We start from the raw sequence: 24,161 nt of genomic DNA, 5'->3' as shown, positions 1-24,161 counted from the left end.
GCACAGTCCGTGGAAGAGGGAGGAAAGAATATGTTGCCTAAAATAGGAATCGCAAGCCCAAATTGATTAAGATCGAAAAATTTTCAGAATTGAAACCAAATACGTAAGGTATATTTAACTATCGGGTTACAAACCTGTTTGTGGCGTTTCAAATCGAAAGGAAGAGAAGAACCTAAAATGGAGCCAAGTGCATAACCTTGAGCAGATTGTAATTCCAATACTACCCATTTAGGAATGCATAGTGTACCTTGGTCAAGTAACCAAAATTTCATGTGTCGAATATTAATTGCCCAATAGTAGAATCTAAAGTTAAGTAATGCCAAACCTCCATCTCTCTTAGCTTTCTGTAGATGTATTCTACCCAATCTCGGGTTTTTATTTTGCCAAATAAATGGAGAAATTTTAGAGTCAACTTTGTCAAAAAAGGATTTTGGAACAAAAATCGGAAGTGCCTGAAATACATATAAAAATTTTGGCAGAATAAACATCTTAACAGCATTAATACGACCAATCAAAGATAAATAAAGTGGAGACCATTTAAATGAAAGTTGAGTAATGTGATCAATTAAGGGTAGGAAATTAGTCTTAAATAAATCCTTATGATTACAGGTAATTTTAATCCCAAGATATGAAAAATGGTTATTAACCAACTTAAACAGGAGGTTCTGATATAAGGGAACTTGCTTATTAATCGGGAAAAGTTCACTCTTACTGAGATTTAACTTATAGCCTGAAAAAAGACTAAATTGTGCTAATAAATCTAAAGCAGCAGGAATAGATTTTTGAGGATTAGAAATAAATAAAAGTAAGTCATCAGCATAAAGTGATACTTTATGAGACTTTAAACCACGAGTTATCCCAATAATATTTGGAGATTCTCGAATAGCAATTGCAAGAGGTCCTAATGCAATATCAAATAATAAAGGATTAAGAGGACAACCTTGTCTAGTATGGACTGAATCTTAACATTATAAAACAGGAGAAACAGGAGGAGGAGTATAGCATTTGGCCTCTCAGACTCGCTCCACCATTCAACAAAATCATGGCTGACCTTCAGCCTCAAAATCATTTCTCAATCTTGTTGCAGAGTTTTCTGTGCTTCTTAATCCAAGAAGGTACGTGCTGATGGAAGCGACAAAGAGGAAACTTGGCCTACATGCTGTGTTTATTGGATGTCAGCACACAGATGAAATTATTCACCGCTCCTCTCTTCCCAAAGTGCACACATTATAAACCATAATGGAACATTCCCACCTTTCCACATTAACTCCAGTCCAGTGGTATTTCCTACAGAAAGCCTCAGGTTTCAAAGATGCCAGTTAAGTAAATTCCTGCGGCAGTGACACGGTTATTAGAGCCACTCAATGCAAAAGACACAAGTTCAATCCTCGGGTGCTGTCTGCATGGAGTCCGTAGGTTGGCAAGCGGGTACATTCCCACAGCTGAAAGCTGCTAGCATAACTGGGCACTGAAAATTGCCACTATTATCCAATGGCGGGGGGGAATTAATGAGAATACAAAAACATGTTCATACTTAGTATGATCCAGGTTGAAACTCCTGCATGCACTTGTGCTTTCCATCTTCTTGTATGCATGCCAGTCATGGACTTTGACAGCAGAACTGCAAAAGGAGATCCAGGCAGTAGAAATGAGATGCTTCCGAAGGCTGCTCAGCACCTCCTATACAGACCATGTCTCAAATGATGAAGTGCATAGAACCATCACCCAGCACATGAGACGCTACAAAGATCCACTGCTCACAGTAGAGAGGAGGAAACTGAGATGGAATGGCCACATAACAAGATCAAGTGAACTTGGAAAGACCATCCTTCAGGGAACGGTGCAGGGAAAAAGAAAAAGGGACAGAAAGAAGAAGAAATGGGCAGACAGGACCAGAGCGAGCTTTGCCGCAACCCAGACACTCACCCACAACCATGAGAGATGGAGGCAACTGGTGCAGTGCTCATCTGTACTGTGCCCCTAAGGCCCAGGCAGGTTGTGGGATCTGTAACCATAACCTTAATACAATGGAATGCAAGTAATAATAGTGTAAATGGGTGATTAATGGTCTGAGTGGACGGTCTGCCAAAGGTCCTATTTGGGAGCTCTGCCTTCTCTAATTAAACCAACACTTCACCAAAACTGGCAAACACTTTCCTGGATAAGGTGAAACAAAGGTATCCTAAGTTTATATTTATGATTGGTATCAATTGATCAATAATTCATAAATAAAACCGGATTAATCCCCTTGTGTCCTATTGGTTTCATGGTCCTAAAAGATGATTGGCTGCATAAACAGAAGGTGGGGAAATTGAGGGAACTGCTCAACCTTCATTAATGTTACTATGTTTAGTTTTGGCACTTGCACTAAGTATAATTTATGTTAATTCAAGTTGATGAAATTTATATTCATTATGTTTATAATGTACTCTGCTGCTGCTACATGAGCCAGTTTCCATGTCGTTTATATCCTGAGTATGTATGCCTATAACAAGGGCGATAAACGAATAATATCGCAGGTCAGAGATAGCTAAGGCATCTCTTTACAAAGACAAACACTTACAAAGAATGTCCTTTCCTGTGGCAGTACTTTCCCTCTTACAAGGACATAATGGACAGACAGGCCAAACAGAGGCCACCATTTTCATTTACAATGAACAATTCCGGACAAGGAAAGATAATCATTGACTGAATTTCCCTTTATGCATGGAGCACATAGATTCAGTGAGTTTTACTGAAATTTAAGGAGATCATCACTTTCAGTTCACAGAATGAACTTCAGACGAATGCAAATCTTTAATCTCTCATTTCAGCAGTGCGTGGTGCCCGCCTCCTTCAAGGTTTCAATTACCCCGGTGCCCAAGGACAGTGGGGTGAGCTGCCTCAAAGACTATCAGCCAGTAGCTCTCACATCCACAGTGATGAAGCTTTTTGAGATGTTGGTGATGAAACTTATCAACTCCTGCCTGAGAAGCAACTTAGATCTACTCCAATTTGCCTACCGGAGCAACAAGTCCACAGCAGATGCCATCTCACTGGCTCTTCACTCAACAATGGAAAGTCTGGACAGCAAAGATGCATACATCAGGATGCTGTTTAGTGACTACAGCTCAGCATTCAATACCATCATCACCTCAAAACTAATCGATATGCTTCAAGACCCTGGCCTTAATACTTCCTAGTGCAATTGGATCCATGATGTCCTCACTTGAAGACCCAAGTCACCCTGGCAACATCTCCTCCACAATCTCCATCAGGTGCACCATAAGGCTGTGTGCTTAGTTCCCTGCCCTACTCACTTTACACTAAGACTGTGTGGATAAGCACAAGTCCAGTGCCATATTCAAGTCTGCTGATGACACCATGGTCAATGGGCAAATCAAAGGTGGTAATGAATCAGTGTGGAGGAGGGAGACTGAAAATCTGGCTGAGTGGTGCCACAACAACAATCTCTTACTCAATATCAACAAGAAGAAGGAGCTGATTATGGACTTCAGGAGAAGGAAACCAAAGGTCCATGAGCCAGTCCTCATCGGAGGATCAGAAGTGGAGAAGGTCAGCAAGTTTAAATTCCTAGGTGTTATAATTTCGGAGGACTGCCCTGGGCCCAGCACATAGGTGCAATTATGACGAAAGCATGGCAGCACCTGCACTTCCTTAAGAGTTAGTGCAGATTCAGCATGACAACTACAACTTCAACAAACTTCTATAGATGTGTAGTGGAGAATATGTTGACTGGCTGCATCACAGCTTGGTATGAAAACACAAATGCCCTTAAACAGAAAGTCCTACAAAAAGTAGTGGATACAACCCCGTCCCTCACAGGTAAATCCCTGACAACCATTGAGCACCTCTACATAGAATGCTGTTGCAGGAAAGCAGCATCCACCATCAGGGGCCCCTACCATCCAGGACAAGTTCTCTTCTAGCTACTTCCATCAAGAAAAAGGTGCAGGAGCCTCAGCACTCACATCAGCAGGTTCACGAAGTTACTACCCTCAACCATCAGGCTCTTGAACCACAAGAACCACAACTTCACTCAGTTTCACTTGCCCCATCAGTGAAACAAATAGACTCACTTTGAGGCACTCTACATCACATGTTATTTATTTATTACTATTATTTCTTTTTTTGCAGTTTGTTGTCCTCTGCACACTGGTTGAAAGCCCTAGTTGATTTTGTTATGGCTATTATCCTATAGATTTATTGAGTATGCTTGCAAGAAAATGAATCTCAGAATTGTATACAGTAACATATGTACTTTGATAATAAACATACTTTGAACTTTTGAACTTTGAAGGAGGCATTAACAATATTCCTGGCCCAACAACAGGTTTGAAAGCAACAGATCCAATTCTGAACTTGGCTTCTAAGTATTGTTCATACACCACCCCTGATGGCATCCTGATTAGACGTGGAGTAAAGATACCTACAGAGTGATATGAAGTGCATATTTGTCATTGTACAACCCTAACATGCCAGCAGATGTATAATAAATCTTATATAATTGCTTGCAGCTCTGTACACCGCAGTGGGCACAGTACACTATAATAGGATGTCAGCTCAAATACCTTTCTCATCCATGTGCAGGTTCACATCCAAATTAACTGAAGTAGCAGACACCAGCAATAGATGACCATCCTGCATTCTTTACCCAAACAGAAACCTCCAGAATTATTTAGTGAGCCTCCTGAATGATAGGAACAAGTACCAGGAAGCTATATTTAAGTACTTAGAATCATGAATAGTTATCAAAGAATAAATGATAAACTGTTTGCAGTGACAGAAGTGTTGATGCAAGCTGTGATCTGGAAGGCTCTGTGAGTAAAAGATGGTGTAAACCAATTTCCACAGTAAATTTCTAACTTGAATTGTATAAACATTTGAAGGGAATGATGAATTGTAGGCCTGTGGGGAAATAGCAGGGGAATGGGACTAATTCTATTGCTCTACCAAAGAGCCAAAACGAATTCATTGTTTGAAGAGCCTCCTTCTGCACCTCAGAGGACATTTTGCACAAAATCTTTAAGGCGAGGATGCAATAAATTATGTGCAAGATCCAAATGCAAATGGACAACATGGTTCAATTGGACAGCAGATTTCTTTTGACTGGTTTATGCTAGAGTCAAGTGTTAAGCGAGCATTACTTTTACTTAAATTGCCATATGGGAAGTCAAACATTAAAAAGTCATCTCAGACTGTGATGCAGAATGGGGTTAGGACTATCAGATTGGTCACCCATTATACACGGATGAAATATGTCACTTCAATGAGTAAGAAGAAAAGCATGAAAATTTTTAGAAATTTCTTTATCTGAAATAAAAACAAAAATGATGAAAATCACTCAGCAACCCTGGCTGCATCAACGAGCAGAGCAAGAGAGTTAATGCTTCAGGCCAAAGACACTTTATCAGTCCTTAGATCAGCTTGTTTGCCTGGAGATTAGGAGACTGAGGGGTGAACTTATAGATGTATATAAAATCATGAAGGGCATAGCCAAGGTGAATGGTCACAGGCTTTTTTCTCCCCAGGGTAGGAATGTCTAAAACCAGGAGGGCAGAAGTTTAAGGTCAGAGGGGAAAAATTTATTGGCTACTTGAGGAACAAGTTTTTTTGCATTGAGGACGCTGGGTATGTGGAACAAGCTGGCAGAGGAAGCTTTAGGGGAAGCTTTAGAGGAAGCATTTGAAAGCATATTGGACAGATAAATGGATAGGAAAGGGATAGAGGGATATGGGCCATCATAGGCAAATGAGACTACCTCAGGTAAGGACATGTGCCAGCATGGATGAGTTGGGCTGAAGAGTCTGTTTTGGTGCCTCTAATGAGAGTTTTCACACCAGCAACAATGAAAATAGAGATTGCTGCTCACTGAGTGTGAAAATACTCATTTAGCAATACCCCTCAGGCAAATTTAAAAAATCTTATCTAGTCTTAAAAACTGAATGTGGCAGCCAATCAAGAAACTTAAGCTAGTTTGAAGTCATACAATAATACGCACCAAATCATGAGTAACACACACAAAAAATGGTGGAGGAACTCAACAGGTCAGGCAGCATCTATGGAGGGAAATAAAACTGTTCCATCTACTGAAGAGCCTCAACCTGAAATGTCGACTGTCCATTTCCCTCCAAAGGTGCTGCATGACCTGTTGAGTTCCTCCACCATTTTTTGTGTGTGTCACTCATGATTTTGAGCATTTGTGCAATCCTTTATAGACTTCGAAATTATACAGATATGTTTGGAGAGATTTTTTTCAGAGAAAATAACTTTTATGTTTTATTCCCATGCTAAGGAATACATAACTCATTGTGTTAAACTGTTTCTTAATTAAAAGGTTTGTTGCCCTCTGACTCAGTCTTTCAGAGCATTTAACTGATTTTCCACAAAGAGAAAGAAAAATGAATTAGGATAGCCATGATGATATTATTCAACATCCTCATCTCAAAACTGCGTAGAATTCATTATTTGGGAACAAACGTTCAGGCCAATCACTCTGAGTCAGGGCACACCCCTGCATATGTAGGATTTCTAAACCCAAATGTTCCCTCTTATTCTTTATCCCTTCAGCTGCACATCTAATCTGTTGTCTGCTTCATTCACCAGCTCCAAGAACAAATTTCATACCATTACAATGCTGTGTAAAATTGTTCTGATTTCAATTCAAATTCTCGTGTCCAGTCTAATATCCATAGTTTCTGCTTTGAAGTTAAGTCACAATAAGTAATCTTTATCGACCTACTCTACAGAAATTCCCCCAGTTTAAACATCTCAATCAAATTGCCCTTTAACCTTCATTGTTCCATTTTAAAAAGACCTATATTTTTAGCTAGAGTTGTCTGCCCTCAAACAATCACTATTGAATTTTGTTGATACTGAATCTTCTCTACTGGTTCAATATCCTTAATATGAATACTGTATAATCCATTCCCAGGATCTGGAGCAAAGGCAGCGAGAGCAGCTAAGTGCCATTTGAAAGGGCGAGTCATCTTTGTCTATTTCTGCAGTCCTTCTGGTGAAGTTACTCCCACTGTGCTCTTCCAAGACTTGGCCCAAGTGCCAATGACATAATCTGCCAATGCGCAACATGGAGAAGCACCTGCAGATTATCAATCCTCACTTGCCTGCTGCCTCTCATCCTCCTGATGCTGGAGGTCACAGGCTTGAGAGGTGCTGTTGAAAATGCCTGGAGAACTACCCCTAGAGCATTTTGGCAAATGCTTCACACTGCAGCCATCGAATACCAATGGTAGAGGGGGTTATTGGTCAGGGTGGTGGATGGGCAGAGCAAAATGGTACCCTGTATGCATTGTGAACTTACAGTTTAGTAGAGATTACCTTGAATACCATTATTTCTTTACAATCTAAGGGTTGAAATTGGACTTGTCATCACTTATATCACTTAAAATGGCATCCAGGATGCACCTACGCACTTGCAACAAGAATGAGGATGCCATCTTAGTGAAGAACAACTGTCCATGAGCATTATTTACCCACATCTAAAGTCAGTTGCAATCATAAATGAAGGGCTTAAGGGTCTGTTTTTATCCCTTGTAAACTTTAGCTTGCCACAGAGCTGGTCAATACTATCAGTGGTCATCTCTAAGAAAAAAATAACCAAGTAGAGTTAAGTTTTCACTGTAATCTACTACCCCAGCCCTGTGTTTTGACCTTCCCTTCTAACATTTGCCTCTCAAGCATTTAATCTCTCAACTCCCTGCTCAACTGCTTAGCTCTGGAAATAGAGCTCCAGAGGTCTGAAAACTCCCTCTGAATTCTTCAGCAGTACTCCCATTGTCTACACTCACTCCACTCACCAAATCCCAATTAAGATCAACAGGGACACCAGTCACCCAAACCATAAACTGCTTCAGCTGCTTCTTTCCAGCAAACGGTACCACAGCATCAAAGCCAGGACCAGAAGGCTACAGGACAGCTTCTTTCTACAAGTCATTAGACTTATAAATTCACATGTCTGTACATTGTGATGGCGTCATAACAGACAGATTTTACTCCCTCACATTGTGGGATGGATGTAAGATTTAAATAAAATCAAATCCCAATTCGGAGAAACCATTCCTCTTTCAATCCAACCTGATCACCTACCCCAGAAATAAAAGCATTAACATCTGTGCAATACCAATCATATGATGAAGGTTTGGATGCCCCAAAGTCTAGTGCATCGCAAAATCCATCATTTCGCGATGCACTGGACTTTGGGGCTTCCAAACCTTCATCATATGATTGGTACATAGTATTTCATTGGTTTAGAAGTCCCCCTGTTCTTCTTAAAAAGTAGAACAATATCTTACGTGCATTATTTAACTGGTTGGCAAATAACCTTCAATTGGCAACAAAGAAATGTACAGATTAAAAACAAAGAGTTCGGAATATTTAGCAATTGTTTGTTTAAGATGTTGAAACTACCCCAGTGGCTGGTATATAGAGGAAACGCTATCTGAGATTCAACACAGTGGTCCACTTCTGGCCTTTTCATATTCCATTCGACATCTGTCAGATATCAAATAAACTCCAGCAGATGCCTGAGATTATTCTGAGAATGTTCTGTTCTTTTATTCTTTCCTATGAAGTGTGCACCATTGGCAGTACCAGCAAACGTTGGCCTTGTCTTGTTTCACAGTAAATTAGAATCACTCGAAAGAGTCTGGAGTCATGTTTAGGCAGACCAGTATGGAATACATATTTCCTTTCCGAAAGGATATTAATGAAGCAGATGGAACTCTACAATAATTTAATTGTTTCATGATATTTTTTATTCCAGATTTATTTAAATGCAAGTTTAAATTTGTCAGGTGCCCCAATGAGATTTGAATTCTGTCTTTGGAACAATTATCCAGGCTTCCAGAATGAAGTTCAGTAACTTAGCCATTAGCACACCAGGCGCAAGTAGTGTCAACATGTTCATCTCAGATAAATCCCTCTCCTGTTGAAATGTGTATTTTTCTTGCTGCATATTGGTAACTTAATTGAACAAAGATGACAATATGGTGTCCAATTAAGAGAAAAAGCAGACTCAGATCCAGATTTATTTATCATATGTACATCGAAACATACAGTGAAATGTGGCATTTCCACAACAACCAGCACACCCAAGGGTGGGCTGGGGGCAGCGTGCAATTGTTGCCACCTATTTCAGTACGAGTACAGCATGCCTACCATGCTTGGAAAGAGGATAAACTGTAGTCCTGCCATTCTAGTACCAGCAAGGAAAACAACTTCCATTTTAGAATGGTCTGATGACCGGTGAGTGTGCAGTATTATTTTGGATCCACACGAAATGCATGGACCAAAACAATTCAGGTGAAGATTTTAAGACGCCTGAAGTCTTTGAGACTGAATTGTTTACTTAAAATTGCTTCATCAACTTGGTTCATTTTGCAATCATCCTCCAAGAATAATAGACTTTTCCACTATTAAATTGGCATTTAAAACCACCATAGGATTTCCACAGCAAAAGCAGTTTACACTGCTGTGAAGGTTGCAATGCATTCTATACATTTTTTGCAAAATTTTAATTCTTGTTCACACAACCATTCTGTGCTACCCACAGTTATTTTTTTTTGGGTACTTTTTTAAAATTTTACAATATAGGTAGAATGAGTCACCTAATTACTTTCCACCTTGTAGCTCCTGACCTGGAGCCATTCAAGCATCTGTTTAAAGCTGTAGGAGGCTCCTACCTCCATCTCCTTTCCTAGCAGATGTTTCCACAACCCTATCACCCTTGTTCCCTATTACCCACCTTGTCCTTTTACCATGTACTTAACATCTATGCCCCATGAACGATGACCCATCTACTAAGGAAAGTCAGTTCATGCCTATTTACCCCAATATGCCTCACTTACTGTAAGTCTCTCAGTTTTGGAGCGTGGCCAAGTGGTTAAGGCATTCGTCTAGTGAATTGAAGGTCGCTAGTTTGAGCCTTGGCTGAGGCAGTGTGTTGTGTCCTTGAGCAAGGCACTTAACCACACGTTGCTCTGCAACAACACCGGTGCCAAGCTGTATGGGTCCTAATACACTTCCCTTGGACAACATCAGTGGCGTGGAGAGTGGAGACTTGCAGCATGGGCAACTGCTGGTCTTCCATACAACCTTGCCCAGGCCTGCGCCCTGGAAACCTTCCAAGGCACAAATCCATGGTCTCATGAGACTAACGGATGCCTATATATAGTACTGTAAGTCTCCCTTCAGTTTTCTTTGTTCCAAAGAAAATTACCTCAGGTTTATTCAATCTTACCTCATAGCTATTTCATTTCTGATCTGGCCACTCATTTGTCAATCTCCTCTGCACTGTCCGGTACAATCACATTCTTCCACTGACCAGGATTATTTCAACCTGTGTCTAACTAGTATTCAGATGAAGCTGTACCGCCCTAATAATATTCAATGTTCCTGAGATGATTTACTCACTTAAATTAAATTAATACCTCACTCTGCTCCAATAAAATCTAGCGTTAAATGATACAGTATCTCACAAGGAGGTGTGTAGAGTGCAAGAAGACTGAGGAGTGGTAAATGACTGACAGAAAATGAGGTGATAGAATGAGATGGAGGGCTGACTTTACAGGAGGAAAGAGGGAAATAATGATTGGTGAGATCAACAGAAGAATAAGACCGAGAAAGAGAGCCAGAGTTGCAGATTTTTTGAGAAATGATCCGACATTTAGAATAATCATGGGTCAGGCAGAGTGAAGATGGGCTGACTGCAGAAGGCAAAGAATGGGAATAAAAGGGGCCTTTTCTGGGTGACTGTCAGTAACTAGTGGTGTCCCGTGGACGTCAGTATTGGGTCTGCTACTCTTCATTTTACATGTTAATAATGGATGACAAAACTGACAGATTTGCGGCCAAGTTTGCTGGTAGTACAAAGACAGGTGGAGAGCAGGTAGTGTTGAGGAAGCAAGAAGCACTTGGTCAGATTAGGGCGATGAGCAAAGGAGTGACAGATGGAATAGTGTGTAAAGAAGTATATCAGGCAGCACATTGGCACAAGGAATAAAGGTGTAGATTATTTTCTAAACAGGGAGCAAATTCAGAAATTGGAGATGCAAAGGGACTTGGGAATATTAGGGCAGGATTCCCGAAATGTTCACTTGCAGGTTGAGACAGTAGTAAGGAAGGCAAATGCAATATTTGCATTTATTTTGAAAGGATTAGAATATAAAAACATGGACTAAATGTTGTGTACTACTGTGCTTTACACCTAGGTTTGGAGAAACATTGTCTCATTTCGATACAGTATACATTATATGGTTATATATGTTATATCCAGTGCATGTATATTGTTAAATAACAATAAACTTGAGATGATTAAAAGTAAAGGCATTGGTCAGAGCACATTTGGCGTACTGTGAGCAGTTTTGGACCCCTTATCTGAGAAAGGATTTGCTGGCATTGGAGAGGTTTACAAGAATGATTCCAGGAATTAAATGTTTAACACATGAGGAGCATTTGATGGCTTTAAGCCTGTACACACAGAAGAATGAAGGGAGAATTTCTTTGAACTAAATGTACCAAATGTTGGAAGGCCTGTACAGTGAGAACGTGGAGGGGTGGTTTCCTTTAGTGGGGGAGTCTAGGGCCAGAGTGCACAGCCTCAGAATACACGAATGTCCCTTTAGAACAGAGACGGGGAGCAATTTCTTTAGCCAGAGGGTAGTGAAATTCATTGCCTCAGACAGCTGTAGCGGCCAAGTCGTTGGATATATTTAAAGCGAATGTTGATAGGTTCTTGATTAGTAACAGTGTCTAAGGTTACGGGGAGAAGGCGGCAGAATGGTGTTAAGGAAGAAAACAATTCAGCCATGGAGCAGATCTGATGGGGCTAAATGGCCTAAATCTGCTCCTATATCTAATTGTCTTGTGGTCAGTCAATGGGGTTCAAGAGGGAGAAACACTTGAGAATACAGTGGATGTGGGGATCGAAATCTACATGACTGTGGGCAGCAACAGTGATTAAGAGTGGATCTGAGAGATGTTGACACCAAAAGGGACATACAGACTGCAGATGTCATTGTGAGTAAATTATGAAATATTATTTCCACTGGTGGGTGAATAGGAAATGATGGCATAGAGTAATGAGTTCCATTGAAGAATGACAGAGGAGTTAGACGAGAACAAGAGAAACAGGGCTCTTGAACTAAAGCTTATTGGGCAGCAGGATGATTCACCATATGACGTCGTTTAAAAGGAAGAGTAATCACAAGAACTGGAGGAATGATTAACCACAATGTCAACACTGACATCAGCAGTTCACCTTTGTCGCGATTACCACAATTACGTGAAAACTCTTCCTTACTCCCTGTGCCCAAAGTGTGGTTCAGAAATATTACTGAACGGAATTAAAGCTAAAGATCGGTCCATGCCAAATAGGAACCAAGTTTGTGGAGGGGGAGAGAAGGTGAAAAGAAGGACAAAAGATCAACTATAGGAGAGGAAAAGGAACAGATGGGATGTGTGTTACCCAAAATTGAAAAAAAAATCAATATTCAGAGATTGTCAGCTGCAGAAATGGAATATGTGGTATGTCCCCCTCAGAGTAATCCCTTTAGTGGTCATAAGGAGATCATGAAAGATCAACATAGACAGCATCCAAGGTCAGAATGAAATTCAGATCCCTGGAACTGGGTGACAGCAGCACTAATTACTGCACCATTGAGCTGTCCCAAATTGTGTCATTCACAGCACTTTAAGCCTCATGCACTGCAATTTCTGCCCTGCTATTTGTCCTCCACTTGTAGAGGTATGGATACATTTCTGCCAATGACATTGGCAGCCAGATATTTCACTGCCAAATGTTTGCATCCAGTCTTTGCAAGTGGAGAGACCATATTGCCAGACATGCCCAAAGTTCATTTCAGCACTGATATAAGTAGTAATACACAACAATGTCTTTCAAGCACAGCACAGTGGTAACACAACACCTTAGGTTACAGTCGATCTGGGTTCAATTCCCACCACTGCATGTAAGAACCGTGTGAGTTTCCTCCAGGTGCTCCAGTTTCCTCCCTCAGTCCAAAGACGTACCGGTTGGTAGGTTAGTTGGTCATTGTAAATCGTCCTGTGATTGGGCTAGGGTTAAACCAGGGGGTGCTGGGCGGCACAGCTCAAAGATCCAGAAGGGCCTATTCCGTGCTGTATCTCAATAAGTGAAAGTTCATGCCAAATTGGTTTATGATGAATGGAACTTCATTAAGTCCCTTTCTGGTACATAACATATCAGTGATAAATTTGTCTAGCTTAACCTGAAAGGTAATAATGCAAACCTCAAAATGTCTCTATTTCATAATAGAAAACTACATCTGTTTCCAATCACAGTCACACTACACTTACAAAGTGTTCAGTCTGGGACATTAACAGAGAACAGGGTTGGTCCACGAGCTGACAATTCCAAAAATCACTTCCTGAGATTGCCTTTAACTTGGTTATTTGGGGAAAGTAATCAACACAACCAACCTTCACAACTTGTAACCACCATTGGTAAATAACAAAATGCAGGAAAATAGAACAGGAAAAAAAATGTTGTTTCCTTCTTTGATGTCGTGGTAGCCAAGGACACGATGAATGAACATTGATCTGGGAACAACTCTAATTCATCTTTACAAAACCTGGCGAGGTTTATGGCCAATAGTGTATAACACATTGTTATTTGAAAGAGCTTGAATAAATGTTGTCCTGGTTTAAATAAGTGCATGTTAGTGATAGCTTGAAGCCACTTTGACAGCTATTCACTGAATGCTGGTCACTCAGACTACTAATTCTTGCTGGATACTGATGCAGAGGTACAACGCTTCCTGTCTAAATCCTGAACTCTGGAATTTCCCAAACTGCTTTTTCACTTTATTCCACAATTATATTCCTTAAATTCTAGCTCTTTCACCAAATTTTATATAATCTGTTATTATGTTTCCATATTTGTGAAATTTTGTTTAAAGTGCTGTGAAGTGACTTGTGACACTACTGCACACAAAGAAATATACTACTGCATACAAATAATTTCTAGATACTACAGGCAACAGAGTGTAATACAAAAGCAAAATGCAGCATTAGTTTGATTTGAAATTTCAATAGAAAATGCTGGAAAATATATTTTGACTCAGACAACAGTAGAGAGAGAAACAGAGCTACTGTCTCATGTCGGTCACTGTTTTACAATGAATATAGCTTGATTTTAATGTAATACAGTTGTTAATTTCATCTATCTCAATAAAACATTCACCTTGCAAAAATAAAGCTTATATTTTCTCTATTGGTAAAATTTTAGAATGCAGAAAGTTGTTCAAGTTTGACAGCATTCAATCAAAATCTTGTAATGCTAATCACATTCTCCAAAGAATACAACTGACAAAATTTATATAAACCTCTTTCAGCAGCTGTGTTACTTCCTGCCCCACCCTAACAAGTAATTTTATCTTTAGAGCAGTCAGCCAGTCACAGCAGGAATTTTCGGCTCCTACACATGAATGAAATTTTGAACCGGAGCTGTTTGCACAGGAATAACTATGAGCTCAGATTCCACGTTAGGCTTTTAAAACCAATGAAGCCATTCAAAGGTTGTTTCTATTCTTGGAAAATCAGCTGAGAAATAGGGAGAAATAAAAGGGAAAGTGTTTTTGGTTAGAGAAATATAAGCTGTTAAAGCATAGAAGGCACTTCCATGGAGATACTTAATATAAATAATAAGGATAGGAATTAAATAGCTATGCATTAAGGATACTGTATAGAGTATATGGGAGAAATAGCTCAGTGATACCAGCAGACATCCCACCTCTCCCGGAAATTCCGGGAGTCTCCCACATATTAATAGTGGCTCCCTGATGCCCGCAAATTATATATATAATATAAATTATATACAATATTTTTGAGAGCGAGCGAGTGAGACAGCGCGAGAGAGAGAGCAAGAGAGAGGGTGAGAGAGTGAGAGACTGACTGAGAGAGTGAGAGAGCAAGCATGTGCGAGAGAGAGAGAGAGAGAGAGCGAGCCCGCCATGGGAGAATGTTCCAAAAAAAGAAAATGTAAAACGTACGTCACCCCAGACTACCCTAAAGTGTACCCCTGCCTAATAGGGGTCAAAAATAATGACAGTGTTGCTCGCTGCACTGTTTGCAACAGTGACTTTTCTATTGCCCATGGTGGGTTAGACTGTAAAAGACATGTTGAGGTGAGTTTAACAGGTGTCATTCGTTTATTAGCATAGCTAACGTTATTTAAACTAGCCGGCTAGCTGCTAAGGAGCTATTCTATTGCAGACATCCCACCTCACCCGGAAATTCCGGAAGACTCCCGCAAATTGATGGTGCTACCTCCCTGAAATGAGCTTTTGCAGGGTGGGATGTCTGTACTAGTCAGGAATAGCTTTATCCCTGATCATAAGCTAAAGGAGCCTGATTTATACTTGGCTTCAGCAGTAGCATAAGCAAACCAACATCAGTGGCTTCTCTTGTACCAACATCCACAGCATTGGGTGATGAGGCTGAGTACAGGGCTACGGTAGACATGGTGTGAGCAGAATTATCTGCAGCTTAATGTGAAAAAGACTAAGGAGCTGGTGGTGGACCTGAGGAGGGCTAAGGCTCCGGTGACCCCTGTTTCCATCCAGGGGGTCAGTGTGGACATGGTGGGGGATTACAAATACCTGGGGATATGAATTGACAATAAACTGGACTGGTCAAAGAACACTGAGGCGGTCTACAAGAAGGGTCAGAGCCATCTCTATTTCCTGAGGAGACTGAGGTCCTTTAACATCTGTTGGACGATGCTGAGGATGTTCTACGAGTCTGTGGTGGCCAGTGCTATCATGTTTGCTGTTGTGTGCTGGGGCAGCAGGCTGAGGGTAGCAGACACCAACAGAATCAACAAACTCATTCGTAAGGCCAGTGATGTTGTGGGGATGGAACTGGACTCTCTGACGGTGGTGTCTGAAAAGAGGATGCTGTCTAAGTTGCATGCCATCTTGGACAATGTCTCCCATCCACTACATAATGGACTGGTTGGGCACAGGAGTACATTCAGCCAGAGACTCATTCCACCGAGATGCAAAACTGAGCGTCAGAGGAAGTCATTCCTGCCTGTGGCCATCAAACTTTACAACTCCTCCCTTGGAGGGTCAGACACCCTGAGCCAATAGGCTGGTCCTGGACTTATTTCCTGGCACAATTTACATATTACTATTTAATTATTTATGGTGCAACTGTAACGAAAACCAATTTCCCTTGGGATCAACAAAGCATGACTATGGCTATGACTATGACTATTGATACTCACATCACACTTGGCCAGCGACGATGAGAGATTTCATCTTTTGCATTCTCAGCACCAAACTCCTGAAACATTCTAGGCTGAGATTCATCATGGAAGGACGCTGCCAGGTGAACAGTGGGAAAGACTCAAATATGTGCTCAAAGTGTCCTTGAAGAAATACGATAACCTGACTTATAACCACTCAAAGTCAGGAAGCACTTAAGTCTGTCCTTTCAGACCACTCTTTCTCCATTGTAGAAGAGCCTACAGTTCTCACCACCCTTATGTGCTAAATCAGAACCCACAAGACAAGCATTGAAACAATTCATACTTCATCCCGAAGAAGGAAGGGTTCTTAGATATTATTGTACGATCTTTACCTCGAGAGGAATTGACTGTCACAAGATAATTCAGCCCAAAACTCAGCTTTGATGTTGCAGCAAATGGTACAACAACCACAGAGATAAAAGTTAGAGAAAGGATGGTAAAAAGTGTTGTTATTGAACAGCTAACAGTGAATACTTTAAGCAATGCTTCCAAAAGCAATAAAAAACAAAAATTACACAGCCCATGTTCCAATAGCCAAATGAAAGGTTGTTAGAATCAAGTACTTCACCATGTTACTTTATTCTCTAGCCTTTCTCTTTAAGATTTATACTTTCTGTTCATTCTGCACAAATGATTTTTGATGCTCAGTAACCCTTGCTGAGCACTAGCTTGTTCAACAGTTACATATTTTACTTTTATTCTATTTAGAGATACAACACAGTAAAAGACCTGCACTGCCCAATTACACCCATGTGACCAATTAATCAACTAACCTGTACTTCTTTGGAATGTGAGAGGAAACTGGAGCCACCAGAGGAAACACATGTGGTCACAGGAAAAACGTGCAAACACTTTACAGACAACAGCAGAACTGGACTTGGGTCACTGACGCTGCAGTAATGTTACGCTATCATTATAATATTATTACTCAATAAAATATTACTGTTTCTATTAACTAGGGATTCAGCGTCTTCAAAATATATCACAGATGAGGTCTTTCCCCACATTTTGCCAGGTTTGCATGGTTGCATAAAACAGCAGCTTGATAGTGTGACATCACTGTTACCTAACCAGCAGAGTTACTTACCTTTTTTAGGCTCTAGCTTGGAATCTACTCTGCAGAGGTGAGTATTCTGTGTACAGCTGTTATTGGTTCAAGATATACACAGTTTGATGTGCAAATAATGAAAAAGCTAAACAAGAATATTACAACACTTCCAATAAGTAGACCACTCAATTTAATAACAGTGTTCAGAAATATTAATAACAAGAAACTTAGTTAATTCTAACACATGCCAACATGGATTTACAGAAGGCAGATGATGTCTAATTTAATTGATGTTTCTGTCAAAATAACGTAGAAGGACAATGAAGGGATACCAGTGGGTGCAAATTGCATGAATTTTGAGAAAGTATTTGATGAAGTACCACATAAAACACTGATGAACTTAACTGAAGTTCATGAAACAGAAAGGGAAGTATCACTTTGGATAAATGGCTATTATAATGGGTTAAGAACAGAAAGTCTTGATAAATGGTTGCTTTTCATGAAACTGTAACATCATAAAGGAATAGAATTGGGAGTAGCCATGTGGCCCCCTCAGGCCTGCTTCATCATTCAGTAAGATCATAGCGAATCTGATCTTGACGTCAGTTCTACTTGTCTGATCTTTCACCACCATTCTTGTTCCCCAATAGATTGCACATCTGCTTATCTCAGCTTTGAATATATTCAAAAATGAGCACAGGCCCAACCTGTGAAACAATTCCTCAAATGCTTTCTTTACTGAGGTAAGGTGAGACTACAACTAGAGGTCATGGGTTAAATGTGAAAGGTGAAACATTTTAGGGGAACATGAGGGGAATCTTCTTCACTCAAAGGCTAGTGAGAGTGTGGAAGGAGCTGCCGACGCAGGTGTTAGATGTGATTTTGATTTCAATGCTTAAGAGAAGTTTGGATAGGTATATGAATGGGAGGGATAGGGAGGGCTATGGTCCAGGTGCAAGTAGATGGGACTAGGCAATTTAAATCGTCTGGCATGGACTGGATGGGCCGAATGGCCTTTTCTGTGATGTAATTGTCTATGGCTCTATGACGTTACTCCACAGGTGGTCTTATCAGCATCCGCAGTCATAGCACTGTCTTCTCCACTTTTAAACTCCTACTCTTTGCAATAATAATTATTAATCCATTTAGCTTCCTAATGACTTGTTCCACCGATGCACAGCCTGGAAGACATACAACTTCAGGAAGAAGATGTCCTGGTTCCTCACCAATTTCGCCGACTGAAATGTCGTCGGAGACTGAAACATTGAGACTACAGGCGGTGTGTGCTGCTGTTATAAGAAGGCCTCTATACTCGAGTGATATCTCTCTCTCTATTTGTCAGTCCCTGAGTTGGGGAGGCTTGGAGAAGCGACACGGAAGATTGTAACATTGGAACAGCGAGTTTGTGGACTCTGCTCTTGCTGCAGGAGCGACGTCTCTCTTCCTTGATAGAGAGAGAGAGAGAGCCTGTTTGAGATACCAAAGTGCTGTGCTGGGCTATGGACTGAAGTTTTTGATGGACCCTAGATCAAGGTCTCTTTGGGGGCTTTTTCTGTTACTTGCATGGTAGGGGTCGGTGTTTCTGCTGGCATAAGTGGGGGGTGGGAAGGGGAGGAAGAGGGTCGATAATTCTTCTTCTTCTTGTGCAATGGGGGCTCAGGGGGTTCTGATGACTCTATCATTCAGTCTAAGGGGTTTATCGTTTAATGGATGTCTGTAAAGAGTAAGAATTTCAGGTTGTATACTGTATACACTCTGATAGTAAATTGAACCATTTGAATCATTTGATTTGTACTATATTACAAATAATTGATAATCCACATAAATAATACAGCAGGTACCTAATAAAGTGGCCATTGAGTGTACATTTGTGGCTTTCTGTTGCTGTAGCCCATCCACTTCAAGGTTCAACGTGCTGTGCATTCAGTGGTGCTCTTCTGCAAACCATTGTTGTTACACGTTTATTTGAGTTTCTGTCACCTTTCTGCCAGCTTAAACTAGTCTGACCATTCTTCTCTGACCTCTCTCATTAACAAGACATTTTTGACCACAGAATATTTCTTCCTGTTTTTCCCCCCCCCATTTTGACGTTTACCTGAACAACAATGAACCTCTGGACTCTGTCAGCATACTGTTATGCTCTGAGTTGCTGCCTCATGACTGGCTGATTAGATATTTGCATTAACGAGCAGGTGTACAGGTGTATCTAATAAAGTAGCCAATGGTTGTAAATTGGTTTGCAAAATAGGCTGGCGTAGGGTAAATGGAAATTAATGCAAAGTGGGAACTGTAATAAGGAAGGGAAAAGGGAAGGCAATTTAGATGAATTGGTACAGGTCTAAAGAGTGTACAGGAGCAGTGAGAAGGTCAGAGATCCATATTGATAGATATTTGAAGGAGATGGAATGTAGTAAGCATACAGGTTTATAATATGTATCAAATTAATAGGGGTACTATACTGTAGTAATGTTATGTATTGCATTGTACTACCGCAAAAAAAACTAATTTCATATTGTATGTGAATGATAAACCTGTCGTGGACTGAGAGTAGGAAGAATGCAGGAAGAGAGGAGTCACGGTTGGGAAAAGGGGAAGGGAGAGAAGAGGGAGCAAGAAGCAACGGAGAGACGTTTCTGTAACGATCAATAAACCACTTGTTCGAAATCAAATGACCTCAGGGCTGAGTGTGTCTACACCAATGCTGCCTCCCACCCCGGCGCTCCTTCTCTGCCTCCTGTCCCACACTTCTCCCATGGTTCTCCACCCTCGCCATTCCCAACATCTTTTGCACCCGCCAGATTTACAAACTCGCTCTCAGCTTCATGTTGATGAGTACAGTACTGTGGAGAAGTCTTCAGCACCCTAGCGAAAAATGTCTATGACCTTTGCACAAGCACTGTACAGAGTACAAAAGCAGCTCATCATAAAATAACATAAAAAACAATGAAGTTAGCTAATACTTTGCTTATATCACCAAGTGACCACACCAACTCCACCACACTGTCCTCATCTTACCTCCATACAAAAGAAACTTGTCGTCCATTAACTTCCATATCCTCTGATTTAGTTTGTGCACCACAACAGGAAATCACTGTTTGCGTTATGATATCAGCACAGCACATGTCACTTCTTCCTGAGTGACGATGTCTACAGCTCTTCAGGGATATTTGACCACAAATGCCCTCTTCTGCAGAGCACAGACACACTGAATCTAGGTGGTACACTTCAAGATTGATAGCGGTGGGTGCAGCATACATACAAGATTATGTGAACAACAAAGCATTGGAGTTCGGATGATCATAATTAAAAAAGAACTGGTAAAGGTTTGACAAATAACCATTCCTCTACTTCCTAAATACCATTCAGCATGTTATATTGAGAAAAGAATTCCAAATGCTAAAGGCATCAATTAAGCCAAAGGACACAAAGCTATTAAACCATATGACTGAATTCCAGAAAAACAAATATGAAACACTGAGCTATGACGGGCCAGAAACAAAGGCTCAGGGCTGAGTTATTAAGCTACCTGAGCAACCTCATGAAAATTATGTTATCAGAGGGCTAAAATTTTTTTTGTGAACAAAAACCACTAGAAACAGCAATTCAGGCAACATTATAAAAATAATTTAAAAATGAAACTATAGTTTAGGCAGCTATAAATCTTAAATATATTCAGCAGAAATCTATCTTAGTCCCTTCATGTATATATAACAAATACATAAAGGAAGCTTTGATATACTTTCTGAAAAAAATAACACCCTGCAAGAAAGTGTTTCAAGGAATATATCTTAACATTTGCAGAATAAACTTACTTTCTATTGCCTTAACATTGTGACTAGCATTGTCCATTTATTTAAGGCTAAATAATAAATTCAAAAATACTTCTAAACAAATTTTAGAATTTTATAAGAGCTAATATTTATGTTTCAAAGGATATTTTAAAGTTGGATACTATTTGTTCTCCTAGCTTAAGTTACCAAAATAAACCAAAAACATATGAATTATCTGACCCCTTATCATTTATACAGTAATATGCCATGATCCAAATTTACCTCTAAATTTTTTGGGAGGATTTTCCAGGTCTCCAGCTCCTGGCTCGACAACACACCTATCATCCACCAAACTGAAAAACAAAGAAAACTTTTAAGAGGTCAGATCCAGCTGGAATAGCTTAATTCCAATACTAATCACCCCAAGAACTGATGAAGCCATGCCCCTCAGATAGCCCTGAAAGCTATGATGAACATAAAAACCATCCCCTCAGCTATGCTGGCTGTCAAAACTACATTCTTAAATAAACCCTATATTTCTGACATTCAGAGATGTATAAAGTCTGTAGAAGAATTAAATTAAAAAATGAAATATTTTAATCATGAACTTTTAAAAATATAATTGGCTAAAAGCATGAAGCAAAGACAATGTAACTAAATAAAATAATATTTTTTTCCCCTTCCTGCTTTCTTTTCCAAGATCCTATAACCTCCCGTGATATCACTGGAGTCACAAGTCTTCTGTTAGTGTAGGCGAATCTCATCAAGGTGGACCTCTGCTGCAGAGAATTATAGGTTCAGCCAAGTTTCAGTATTCTGCATTAAACAATGTATGCACTTAAGTCCCAAACAACTTTCAAGCAAAATCCAGGCCATATGAAATAAAACTATTTCTGAAAGAATTTATGTGAGAAAGGCATTTCATTTAGAAAGATCAATAATCTGCGGTCATGTGCAAATAGAGAATCATTGAGATTTTTATTAAAGATACAAAGAACAGGATCTTCAGCCATCCTCTCTGTGCTAACCACGATGCCAATTTAAACTAATCCCATCTGGGTGCACATGGGTTACTGTATATCCTTCTTTCTCTGCCTGTGCCTATATAAACGTGTCTTAAATGTCACCATCATATCTCCTCCACCAACCAGTTTTTAAAACATAATTGCATCCTAGATTAGATACATTATCACAAACATGAACAAAGATCAAACATTCTAGGTAATGAAAAACATCCCAAGAGAACAATTCTGCACAGTATCCTCCCAGGTTTTTAGTGCCTCTGAAATTCATTTCACCGATGCCAATAAAATGAATTTTGTAGGCATAGCACAACAGTGGCACTACCACGGCAAACTTACTGTTACCAAGGCAACACAAAATGCTGGAGGAACTTAGCAGGTCAGGCAGCATCTATGGAGAAGAATAAACAGTCGATGTTTCAGGCCGAGATCCTTCTTCAGGACTAGAAAGAAAAGTGGAAGATGCCAGAATAAAAATGTGGGGGGACATCTCTGAATTCCTGGAATGGAAAGCTACATCCTGGAAAGAACAAGGTTTTCCCCTCCTCCGCCACTGATGCTGCCCTCTCACGCATCTCCTCCATCGTTCCCATTCCCTTAACAGTGATAGAGATTCTCTTGTCCTTACCTAGCACCACATGAGCCTCCGCATCCAACACATCATCCTCTGCAACTTCTGCCATCTCCAAAGGGACCCTAGCACCAAAAGTATCTTTACCTACCCCCTCCCTCTTTGCTTTCCACAGAAATCTCTCCGTCCATGATTCACTTGTCCAAACATCCCTCCTGGAACTTAGTCCTGCAAGTAGCCTAAGTGCTACACCTGTCTATTCACCTCAGCCCTCACCTCCATTCAGAGCCCCAAACAGTCCTTCTAGGTGAGGCAGCGCTTCACCTGTGAATCTACTAGGGTTGTCTATTGTGTCCGGTGCTCCCAATATGGCCTCCTCTACTTTGGTGAGATCCATTGTAAATTGGAGGACACCTTCATCGAGCTCCTCCGTTCCATCCACCAAAAGCGGAACTTCCCACTGGTCAAACAATTTAATTTTGATTCCCATTCACATTCTGACATGTTGGTCCATGGCCAACTCTTGTGCCAGGATGAGGCCACACTCAGGGTGGAGGAGCAATATCTTATGTTCTGTCTAGGTGGCCTCCAACCTGATGGCATGGATATCGATTTCTCCTTCCAGTAAAAAAAAACTCCATCTCCCTCCCCTTTTTTTCTATTCCCCACTCTGGCCTCTTACTTCTTCTCACCTGTCTATGACCTCCCCTTAGATCCCTCCACAGCAGGGGTGATTGATAAGTTTGTGGCTTAAGGTAGAAGGAGATGAGTTACACAGCTCTCGTTTCATGCATGTGCAGTTCAACTCTTTGAGTGAAAATGCAAAAAGTTTGGAAGTTAATAACTCATCTCCTTCTACCTTAGGCTACAAGATTATCAATCCCCCCTGCTGTGGACCACTTCTGGAGGTCCAAGACGCCAACTTCTACAAAGAAGAGATCCGTATGCTCCACGACCACTGGACTAAGTGTGTAAATGTACGAAAAATAAATGTGCCAGGTTTTCTAAAATTGACTCCTTCTACCTTAGGCCACAAAGTTATCAATCACCCCTCATATTTCTTAATAAAATCTAATGCACAGTCATTTTTGTTCATACATTACCATAATGATTAAAAAAGGATTTATAGCACGAAACCATTGTACATTCTAGGCAAATAATGTTGCTATCTAATCTCAATCTTTGGCAACTGTTTATTAAATGTCAGCTTTATAGTGGGAATATTTCCCAACAGCACAAGAGTGAACTTGTACAAATTGACCAAAGCAAAGAATGAGATACTAGAGTGATTTGTAGGAGGGTTTAGAGGACATTCCTTGTAAAATGTTACAACTGACATCATTCTCTCCAGCATTCATCTGAAGAAAATGGCTGATGTACAAGTAAGTATAAGTAAGAAATATTAAATGAACCCAGGGTGCTGGATACCTCGAGAAGGTCA

General features: G+C 40.4%; 1 protein-coding gene across 2 annotated transcripts in view; it reads right to left on the bottom strand.

Annotated features, from left to right (window-relative positions):
- The window catches only part of itpr3 (inositol 1,4,5-trisphosphate receptor, type 3), a 310,992-nt gene that overhangs the window by 269,034 nt on the left and 17,797 nt on the right, over window positions 1–24,161 (bottom strand). For both annotated transcript variants that reach the window (XM_063065549.1, XM_063065550.1), the window contains exon 2: window positions 21,410–21,480. In XM_063065549.1, the coding sequence (XP_062921619.1) occupies window positions 21,410–21,480 (71 nt within the window). The remainder of the gene's footprint in view (window positions 1–21,409; window positions 21,481–24,161) is intronic.

This window comes from Mobula hypostoma, chromosome 13 (genome assembly GCF_963921235.1).
Source record: "Mobula hypostoma chromosome 13, sMobHyp1.1, whole genome shotgun sequence".
Lineage (NCBI taxonomy): Eukaryota > Metazoa > Chordata > Chondrichthyes > Myliobatiformes > Myliobatidae > Mobula > Mobula hypostoma.
The sequence above is the reverse complement of the archived record's forward strand: the minus strand, read 5'-3'. Positions and strand labels throughout refer to the sequence as shown.